Genomic DNA, 10,504 nt, shown 5'->3' with positions numbered 1-10,504 from the left:
TCCATGACACGACCACACTTAAATTAGATAAAGTTACATCTTTATTACTCTACTGAATGCTCTAAAGCTTATATAATATTTTAGCAAAGCATCAATACATTTGAATGGGTTATTATTTGATACATTAATAGATCGTTTTGTAATTGCTACACTGCAAAAACACAAAATCTTACCAAGTTTTTAGTGCAAATATCTTAGTTACACACTTGTTAAAAGTAACTTTAGCATGATATAGATATATTTAATTTTTTAGCAAGATATATTTTCATATTAGACGTTAATTTAAGTTAACAAGCAAGCAAAAAGTATTTTGTCATCACTATTAAGGAATTATTTACTTGAAACAAGATCCCACAGCATGCTAGAAAGTTACTTTAAGTTAGTCTTATTTCAAGTGTAGAAACTAGACCAAAAATACTTTTTTCAGATTTTGTGTTTTTACAGTGTTCAATACATTTTTGTCAAAGTTGTCTTTTTAATACATATTGTCTTATGAAGGTATTAAAAGGGCAACTTCTGCTGCTGGAAAAAGGGCGACATTGAAGAAAATCACAAAGCAACATGTGATGCAAGAAAGTGTGGTCAAAAACAAGAAGTGATTTTTTTCAGACTCAGGCAGCTGGAACAAAAGCACTCCCTTTTTTCTCAAGACTGACAGTCATGCAGAGCGTTCGTTTGCTAACCTGCTAATAGCGCGGCAGCACAGTCCAAACCTATCAGAGGAAAAAAGCTCGGAAAATGTCAACTCTTGGGTTAAATGTAAATATGGATACATTGAATAAACTTGCAGCGCCTGCAACAGCAAAGATTCGGTAAGAAGTTGATTTTAAATTTTTAATAGTTGATCCTGATCATTTTTGTTGCTCAATAAGCTGTGAGCACAAATTTATCAGGTTTCTCTAATAGACATTGAAGGTTTTTCTAAATAAAAGTGGGGAAAAAAACTATTTGTGAAGAGGAATTCGTGTTCTGAGGACATATTTTTGAATGGCAGTGTTGTGTCTTTCAGGCAACTTCAGAAAATGGTTCAAGACATCAAGAAAAATGACGGCAGCCTGCTGAATAAAATCAGAAGGTCAGTGTCTGAAACATCCTGTCGTCTTGGTAATAAAGCTGCTTTTATAACATCTTCCATTTGTGACTTAGTCAAGGCGATTTCATTTGTAGAGCAAAAAGGCAATTCAAAGTGGTTTAAAAGATTAGACAGAAAATAAATCAACAAGCAAGAAAGAAAAAGAAAACATTTAATTACATTGGCAAAGTAAGGAAAAACAATGACTGGTCACTTTATGATGTTCCCATTGTTATTAGTCAAAGGCAGTAGATCTAAGCAAATTGATTTATAGTCTTGATGTAAGGGAACTTAGCGTTTCAGCAGTTTTACAGTTTTCTGGAAGTTTGCTCCAGAGCAGAGGAACTTAAAAACCAGAAAACCTGAGTCGCCTGATAACTTCTTACCACAACAGATCCTTATTATATAACCATTCAGTGATTTAGAAACTAACAAATGTGTTTTAAAATTTATTTGAGTAACTGTAGAGCTTTGTTGCACACTGTAAAACATTTGACGGTGGTTTAACTTCAATATGAAAGTACACTTGCTGCCTTGAAAATGCAGTTTAAGTCAACAGGAAAACATTTTCGCTTTAAACTCAGAAGTTAAAATTAATGAAATTGATTTACCAACAAGAAACAAACTGTCTAAACGTTGTTTTGTTTTTTAAGTTCATTAATCTTGAATTGTGAGTTTTAACTTAATGCTGGAATTTAAACCAATATTAATTATTTCACAATATGCAAGAAAAAAAACTGCCTTCGCCCAGTTAAAGAGTATTTCTGTATTATTTCCACACATTGTCGAGTTAAAATAACTGTTTATTTTACTTTAGAAAAATTAAAATTCATGTTTCAAACTGCATGAACAAAATTTCTGATCTGACAATGAATTTTATTAAACATCACAGTAAATTCTGCTCAAAAACATTTAGTGAGAACAGGACATAAAATGAACATTTGCCTTAATAAAACACCAGAGTCAGATCAATGTAACGCACTTCCATCTGAGAATGCAGGAACCTGCCGCTAAGCATTCTGGGAAATGGTTCCCACTCCTTTCTTTTTCTTCTTTCAGTTTTTTAAGTGCTAACCTAAAAACTCTTGGAGGTTTGATAAAATTAATAAAAAGTTAACACAACTTACTACTGTAAGTTTATCTTCCACAAACTCACACTTAGGTTCAAAATCTAAAACTCGCTGAATTTACTTAAAAAACCAGGCACAACTACATGCGACTGAAATGTTTTACAGTGCAGTAGCGTCTTCACTAAAACATGTTGTTCAACATTTGCTCAGTACTTCTGTCAGTTGCATGTAGCTACAAGAAATGACTGAAGCATTTCTGTTCACTTGTCTGTTTTATGTAGGAGGAATTTATTTTTCGAAGTCGGCTGATCTAAAAATTCTCCGTGTGGTTTGCGTACAGTGCATGCTTCGCTGGACAATGCCAATTCCTCTTTCACAAACGTTGGAAAGAGAGAGCGGCGCATAGACCAAAAATACCTAAAACAGATGGCCGTTCTCTCACTTTCCTTTCCTGAAATGAGTCTGTTTGTTCTCACATTGCTTTGCAAATATCTGATTAATTGCAATAATTTGGTTCAAAAAGTAAGACTCCAGTTTCATTACACACAGAATGGTTTATTCTAAGCTTTTATTTCTGATAAATGCAATAATTACGGCAATGATTAGCAGTCAATATCGAAAACAACAAACAAAACGAATGGAAAACGATGTCTGATGGGAGTGAGGAGAGACGAACTTAAGGAAACCCAGAATATAATATTGAAAAAGATCAATGACTAATCAGTTTTAATAGAGAAGTCTTCTGATGTTATCTAAGGAATAAGGGGGTGTCAGCAGTCAAGCAGACAACTTGAGAATCTTAATGCTCACTTTGTTTCACATACAAGCATATTAATGGAAAGTTTACTGGAAGAAAAAAGTGTGGGAGACTAAATGTGTTCCAGTGGCTAAAGAGCCACAGTACAAACACAATTCAACAGACATGTCCAGTGGTCCAAAGTCCCTTTTTCAGATGAAGTAAAGTTAAAACAACTTGGGCTGGACGCCATACAGATTGTTTAGTATACTGACATGTTTTTATTGGTCTTCTACGGCCGTACTGGTAGCGTTACCTACCTTTAATGATTTACCTATAATTTTAACTCCACTCCATTGTTTTTCATTTTAAAGCAGTTATGAGTGAAGGTGGCGGAACCTTAAACTACTGCTGCACTGACAGGTTGTTGCTAGGTAACCAAAGAATGAGTGAGTTGCTAGGTAACCAAAGAGAGAGTGAGTGATTCCACCAACCTGGCTTTGCTATCTCAGAGGATGAGGGGCTAACATCTTTCCTCTGCCTACATCTCCCAGAATGCTCTGCGGAGTTCAATGAATATTCTACATATTTAATATCGAACATTCTATCTGACATATTATCTAGTGATGTTGATTATGTGCCTATCGCAAGATATGTTGTCAATTTATTGTCCAACAAATTAATAAAATAAATAAGCTTTTAGAATTGTATTTTTTCTTTCTGAGTGGTTGTTGTAGATGATTGAATCTTGTAAAGTCTCACAGCCGAGACTTTACAAAGAAAAAGTCTGCACAGATGTGAACTTAATAAATTGATAATCATAAATAATTATTCCTGTTCTTATTATTTTAATTACGACAGACTGAAAAGACAACCTCGTCCAAACGTTCCTGTCAGAGACTACAGAGGTAAGAATTCAGCGATAACAGCTCAATATAGGTCCAAAATAATATTAATAACAAAAAAAAAATGATTATACTGAATGACTGTATTAATTAAGTATAACAAATATGAAAGGACAGCTTTCAATTAAGACAATCAAAATGTTCTTATCAGGTCTTTTTTCACAGATTAGGACGTTTGTTGAATGCAGTTTCACTTCCTCAGCGCTCGCCTGAATGAATTTATGAGCTAAATTATTGCAGTTTCTGTTTAAATGCATCATAAATCCGTTTGGTTGAAGTTCGTTTTGGGGTTTGGGAGGTGAGGCAACACGCTCCGCTTTTCCCTACAACATGATGGTGCACTCAAAGCCCAGGCATCTTCCTAAAAATAGACAAAGAGCTCCAGCACCTGCACATTACCTATGACTGTTTGGGGGTTTTTAAGTATACTGCGAATTTAAAGAGTTTCAGTTTCCATTTATGATGAAATGAATTTCTGTTTGCAGATTTCAGAGACAACGATCAGTGCTCTGATCCAGAATACGTAAGTTGCTTTAAATGAATTCAAAACCAGTCATTTTGGTTTCAGATATTCCTTTGAAGAGTTACAAATGTGTTGTTTCCAGAACGAGCCATGCGATGACCCGCCTGAAGATGACAACTATGAGCCTCCTCCGGTCCACAGAGAGTTCACCAGAAGTCCCTTCACTTCCTTACCAAGGGGGGAGTATCTCGGTCAGTACTGCAACCAGAACATATCCGATACATTGACTCATTTTTTCCACACGATACGAGTCATTTTCAAGTGTTTTTTTTTTCTAGTAAATTGCAAAATAATCAGAAAAACATTTTCATAGATTAATAAGTTTTCACACTTATGTTTCACTATCCCTAATCCTTGGTTTAGCTTGACTTTTAGCAACTTAGCTTTTAGCCATTAGCATTAACTTTGGCAAACAATGCAGCAGGACTAATTGAAAACCAATTGTCTTAAGTTGGGCCCATTTGAAATTCATTGGCAAATGTTAGCATGCTAAAATTTAATGCTACACAGATTAACAAATAAATGTCAGTGTTCACACATGGTAGCATTTGTGCATGCTAGCATTTACAATTTAGCATTTATAGCTAGCGACCATCACAAATAAGTCTTGTTGCTTATCAGTAAAATAATTTAACCTGAAAAAGAAATGTTTACATTTCTGGGACACAGAGGAGATTTTGTCTATTACTAATGCACTGAACTAAATACTTGAACAAATAATTTATTTTTTATTGTATCTATTTTTTACAAATACCTTGATGTTTTGTTTCTTGTCTTTGTTCTTCTTTCCAGACAGCTGTCATGCCCGACCAAGCCGACCTCCAAAGAAGCCCGTCCGTCCTGTTAAAGCCTCCAAACAACTTCCTCCTGAACCGTCACATCCATGGAGCGACAAAGAAGTGCAGCAGCTTTCTTTACCTCGCTTAAAGCTTTATTAAGTGCCTACCTTTATTAAAACTTTATTTTCTTGTTTTGCAGGAAGACTATATAGACCCAGATGCTAATGGTGAGGACGACTACATAGAACCCACAGAGAATTCATCTCCAAGTAAGTAGATATTGTGCAAAAGAAACATATGGTTACAATTGGCAGAAAATGTGAATTTATTAATAATTTGTCAAATGTTTATCTTGCCTTTCCTTACACTCTACATTAGAAGGTGGAAACAGAGGTGACTATCCCATTTTGCCTCCAGCTTTACCAGATCGTCCATCCAGTCCAGAAGGTGAGTTTATTTAATATGCTGATCATATGAAACATTTCTTTAAACATTGCTAAGTACATCTTGAATCACTTATTTTCACTTTGTCAACTTAGGGTGTTTTCTGGTAGACTTGGTTCAATTGGAAACCAAAATTGCAAATTGTTTGTTTTCATGCTGCACTGACTCAAATGATCCAAACTAATTGAAAAACCTGTTCCCCTCCTGGCCTGTGGCGGTGCTGCACCAAGAACCACTGAACAAATGACATGAAAACACTGAGCGCAATTTCCTTCTTCGTAAAATATTTTAAAAATGGAGTAGCGTCAGATTTTAGTGGTTGTAGGATTTCTGTTTTGTCGTTGGTAAAAAACCATGAACCATTTCTCCCGCTAGTGCTAGACTCACTCGTTTGAGGTGGTTGTATTTCCCCAGAATGCCCTGTGCTGTAATGAACTTCCTGTTTTTGGACATATGCATTTGAGCCGCACCCCAGCTCACTTCAACTGAACCGAGACCGAGGTTTAGGCAGACCAGAGTTCGCATCAGAAACAAACCAGACTTTCTAGCCAAATAAACTAAAGTTTGATTCAAGCAGACTAAACAGGGTTGGTGTGAATGCACCCTTAAATACAACTACCTGTATGTAGTGCTTCAAAAAAGACAACAAATATATAAATCAGCATAATGGAAAAGTTGAAAAAATTGCAGCAGCTCTGCCTGAAAACAGTGCAAAGTGCTAGAAAAAGAAAAAAAAGATTACCTCTTCTGCAGCATTACTAGGTGACATCACATATACAAGCTACAAATAACTTAAGGACATGCAGCATTAAGTTCACAAGAAATTCAAATGTGAATATGCACTGTAAACAGGCGGGAAAAACTAGTTTGTGCCAAAAATAACTAACTCACAACTAATACCTTAAGTTTCTGCAGCATTTTCTGTGAATAATAGATTTGCAAAAGGTTGTTAGATGTACAGTGGCTTGTGAAGAAATATTTTTTAAAATAGTTGTATCACAAGGAATAATTTGCCAAACAACATTTTATTGGCCAAGCGCAACGTAGTCTTCCTCTGAGAACCATTTTAGTTTTAATAATTTTTCATTTCATGAAAAAATATATTCCTTTCTAATTTGTAGTCAACAAGCAGGATGTTGTTCAAAATAATTTGTAAAAAAATAAAAAATAAATTCTTTGTGCAGTTTTTTAGCTTAGTGAATCAGTAACACGTTGACAAAATCTCTTCTGCATCATTTTAATTGCAGTTAGAAACATCCCAGAAATGAAACATTTCTTTTTCAGGGTAAACTAATTTTACATATAATAAATAAGACAAGGTAACATTTGCTATTGGATTTTAAAAAGGCCCAACTTAAGACTATCAGTTTTTAAATAGTCCTACTGGGTTGTTTGGCAAAACTAATGCTAAAAGCTAAGTTGCTAAAGGCAATTAGCAAAGGAATAGGGCTGGTGAAACATGTTGTTAGGTGCTCGTATGTGTGAAATAGAAATGAAAATATCAGATTATTGATTTAGTTGCAAAAGTGACTTTTCTGCTACGTGACTGATTCTTCCCTTGTTTTTTGTTTTGTTTTGTTTTTTTTGACAGATTTGTATGAAGAACCTGAGAAAGAGGCAAGTTGCTGTAACTTCACTATTTTTCTATGAACAATAATTACTCAATAGGAACAGTAATATGTGGAAGATGCTGTAGTTTACCTATAATTTTTGTCACTTTTACAGGAACCATCTACGCCTCCACAGAGAAAGGGGTCAGTTTTAGATTTTATTACAGCATATTTCCACATGATTTGTTACATTTTATACTCTATGTGTAATCCTAAAGTTGGCAGAATTGAATACAATTAAGACTGGATGTGGACAATGTCCATAAAGATACAAATTCGTAGTTGGATTTAAGTTGGAATTTAAATAGGAAACCATTTTATTCAACTTACGGCTGTATGTTACGTCTACATTTAAGAATTATTAATGCTTTTGACAGAAGAAAATTCTTGCAATATTTCCTTTAAATCATTCTGAAATAGTCAAATTTAAAGAGCTAAACCCCAAAACGTTGCACAAAAATCTAAATGTGCCTTTAGAAAAGTATTTCTAATACCAGAATTTCTAATTTATCTGGTCACAAGTCTGATAAATATTAATTGATTAAAGACAGCCGCAGAAAATATGTTTATAATGAATTATAATTATCACTAATTATAAAATCTTGGTTGCATGGTGATGAAACAGTGTATAATACTTGTTATTTCAGTCAGTTCTTAATAGTGATCTGTTGTTTTATACAGCATTATTTCCATTAATATCCCTCACTTTGCCTTGTTACAGCCAGAAATATCTGTGTTTTATTTGGATTACATGAAAATTGTGCATAATTGTGGAGTAGAAGGAAAATAATAATTTTAAATAATATAATTATTTCCCATTACCGCAAGACAAGATCGGTCAACTTGCAGCCAAAACTACAACAGAATGGTTTGATCACAGCATTTTCATATATTACAATGGCCCAGTCAAAGTTCTGACCTATATTCTATTGAGAAAAACACTTCAAAATGTATCTTCACAAACCGTTTTCATCCATTCTAACCAAGAATAATCAAAAGCTTAAGATGTGTAAAGCCGGTAGAAACATACTTGCTGCTGTAATAGTGAATCAGCACACACGCTTTTCAGATTTTTAGAAGAAAAAAATTATAATAATGTTAAATTTTCCTTTAATATCAGAATTATGCTTTAATTTATGTTGGTTTAACACATAAAATCCCAGTGAGATACATTAAAGATTGTGGTTTTAACAAGAAAAAAACACAGAAAAGCTTGAGCCGTATACAAATGTTGTACAGTATTTGGTTTTCAGTAAATTATTAGAATATTCCCCCTCTTTTATTTTATGATTATGAAAAACTTTATAAATACACCTAGCATCGTTTTTTCTCTTCATAGATTTTGTCCACCTCCTTTCAAACCAGGACCTTCTTTACCAAAACCAACACCCAGGTAGGAACCAAACCTATGCTAAATCACTAAATTGTTTGAGTCGCCATGAAATTGTTTTTGCCAGTTTATTCCTGGTTTCCACTTGTTTGAGTCAAGCTAATTTGTCAATGTGCGTTCGCACTGCAGCCTGAAGTGACCCAATTCCGATTTTTTTGACATAATGCGACCTGTATCTGATCTTTTCATGGCAGTGTGAACAGCACAGGTCGGATTCTTTTTCGAATGTGACCCATATCCGATACGTATCCGATTCAAATGCGACCTAACGTCCAGGTCACATTCATCCGAACTGAACGTCACTGATTCTCAACAAATCTCACTATTCTGCGTCCTGATAAGAGCAAGTGGGAAGAAAAACAACAACCATGACGGATTATATGAGGATTAAGTTGTTAATATGCTTCTCTAGCTGGACAACAACTTCAAATATGTAAGCTAAGCTCCACCGTTAGCCTCCATGTTTACTTCCAAACACTGAGCACTTCTTTTTATGGCGGTTGGCAGAACACTGAGAACGCTGACGCTATGGCGCCCTCTACTGCGCATGCGGGACACTTTCAGGTCGTTTGCCCGTTCAGACTGCAGAACGCATACAGGTCGCCATTACTGGCAGTGTGAACGCCCCCGGCAAAATAATCGGAGTTGCCAAAAAATCGGAATTGGGTCACTTCAGGCTGCAGTGTGAACGCACCATAGGGTAGGTAAGTTTTACCTTACAAAGGTAAAACTTTGTGAAAGTAACACACCTGGTAGGAGCTCATAGAGGCCGTATTTACAAAATAGCTGAAGTAGTTAGCTTAGAAACCGACCCATACCTCCTCCCTTCTAACATATTGATCAAATTACCGACTTTTCCTGAATTCTATTGTTTTGCTAACACTTTACTGATACCAATCTGTTTTTCCAGGCTGAATAAATGGGGACCCACGCCTCCTGTAAGTGCCAACAGATGTAGAACAGTAGATTTAAAATTGTTGACTCAGCTGAACTTGGACATCTTTTTCAGGTCCAGCAACCCACAGATAATGATGAATATGAACTCTGTGATCAAGATAATAGTGAGTATTAGTTCATTATTATTATGAGTTTTAAAAAATGGCCTTTTTGTAAACAATACACAACTTGTGTAAACTAGAACAGAAAATGATATTTTAAGTTGCACTGCTTGCCCGCTCACAGGTTCCAGTCGTGAACCTCCAGGCGGACCTCCCCCTCGTCTACCTAAACCTGTACAGAGAGAGTAAGCATTACTCACCCTGGAAACACATCTTTCACTTGATGACAAGGTTAAAATTGTATCTGATCTGTTTACAGGAGGCCACAAAAGCCGCCTCTATTGCCGGTAAGAATATGTTGATAAATTAGTAACATAATAAAGTTTTGGTATTAGGGCCAAAAATGTCAAGATGAGAGTACTTGAGACATTTATTGTTTTTATCTCTTAAATAATATACTAAAATACACTAGCAAAGTAGTTAAATTTTTGGAGATCATTGTCAATCCAAAATATTTACACAGTCTTGGACAGTTGCTGTTTTAAATGACAGGTAAATATTTTTTAAAACTTTTTTGGGGATTTATTGTCCTCAATATCTATAAAATAAAACCAAAGACATCCTTTATATTGTTTTAAGATTTTATTTGTCTGTAAAAACCTCAAATTAATCACAAATTTGCTAGGTTCTTGAATTATGGACCGAGAGCCCAAACCAAAGAGGGCCGCAAATGGCCCCCGGGCCACAGTTTGGACATCCCTGTTGCAGACAATGCTTTTTCTTTTTGACTTGATTTTCACCTTATGATGCCAACCACTAATAATGTTTCTTATTGCAGAGACAAGACATGAAACCAAGACCATTTGAAAGTAAGTGAATTCAACTGAAAGATTATTAGTGCTATGTTTACTTCTTTCTCTCAAAGGTTAGGCAGGAGTACATTTATTTTGACTTTTGTCAGCTGTGTACAGTGTAAA

At 35.1% G+C, this 10,504-nt stretch overlaps 1 protein-coding gene across 2 annotated transcripts in view; it reads left to right on the top strand.

Moving 5' to 3' along the window:
• The first annotated feature begins 621 nt into the window (after nucleotides 1-621).
• Nucleotides 622-10,504, top strand: part of blnk (B cell linker) — a 17,267-nt gene continuing 7,384 nt past the window's right edge. Inside the window, exons 1-16 of one of the 2 annotated variants that reach the window (XM_015058243.1) lie at nucleotides 622-812; nucleotides 1,010-1,075; nucleotides 3,740-3,786; nucleotides 4,269-4,306; nucleotides 4,389-4,497; nucleotides 5,099-5,205; nucleotides 5,285-5,354; nucleotides 5,467-5,532; nucleotides 7,121-7,146; nucleotides 7,255-7,283; nucleotides 8,479-8,532; nucleotides 9,440-9,467; nucleotides 9,539-9,590; nucleotides 9,712-9,772; nucleotides 9,847-9,874; nucleotides 10,366-10,396. In XM_015058243.1, coding sequence (XP_014913729.1) covers nucleotides 739-812; nucleotides 1,010-1,075; nucleotides 3,740-3,786; nucleotides 4,269-4,306; nucleotides 4,389-4,497; nucleotides 5,099-5,205; nucleotides 5,285-5,354; nucleotides 5,467-5,532; nucleotides 7,121-7,146; nucleotides 7,255-7,283; nucleotides 8,479-8,532; nucleotides 9,440-9,467; nucleotides 9,539-9,590; nucleotides 9,712-9,772; nucleotides 9,847-9,874; nucleotides 10,366-10,396 — 886 coding nt within the window. In that variant the 5' untranslated portion in view covers nucleotides 622-738. Of the gene's footprint in view, nucleotides 813-1,009; nucleotides 1,076-3,739; nucleotides 3,787-4,268; nucleotides 4,307-4,388; nucleotides 4,498-5,098; nucleotides 5,206-5,284; nucleotides 5,355-5,463; nucleotides 5,533-7,120; nucleotides 7,147-7,254; nucleotides 7,284-8,478; nucleotides 8,533-9,439; nucleotides 9,468-9,538; nucleotides 9,591-9,711; nucleotides 9,773-9,846; nucleotides 9,875-10,365; nucleotides 10,397-10,504 lie in introns of both variants that reach the window. The other variant, XM_015058242.1, reaches the window with a different exon arrangement.

Source organism: Poecilia latipinna, unplaced genomic scaffold (assembly GCF_001443285.1).
Source record: "Poecilia latipinna isolate Pla-1442-1.1 unplaced genomic scaffold, P_latipinna-1.0 Scaffold1525, whole genome shotgun sequence".
In the NCBI taxonomy this organism is placed as follows: Eukaryota; Metazoa; Chordata; class Actinopteri; order Cyprinodontiformes; family Poeciliidae; genus Poecilia; species Poecilia latipinna.
Note: the sequence above shows the minus strand (reverse complement) of the source record. Positions and strands in the feature narration are given on the sequence as shown.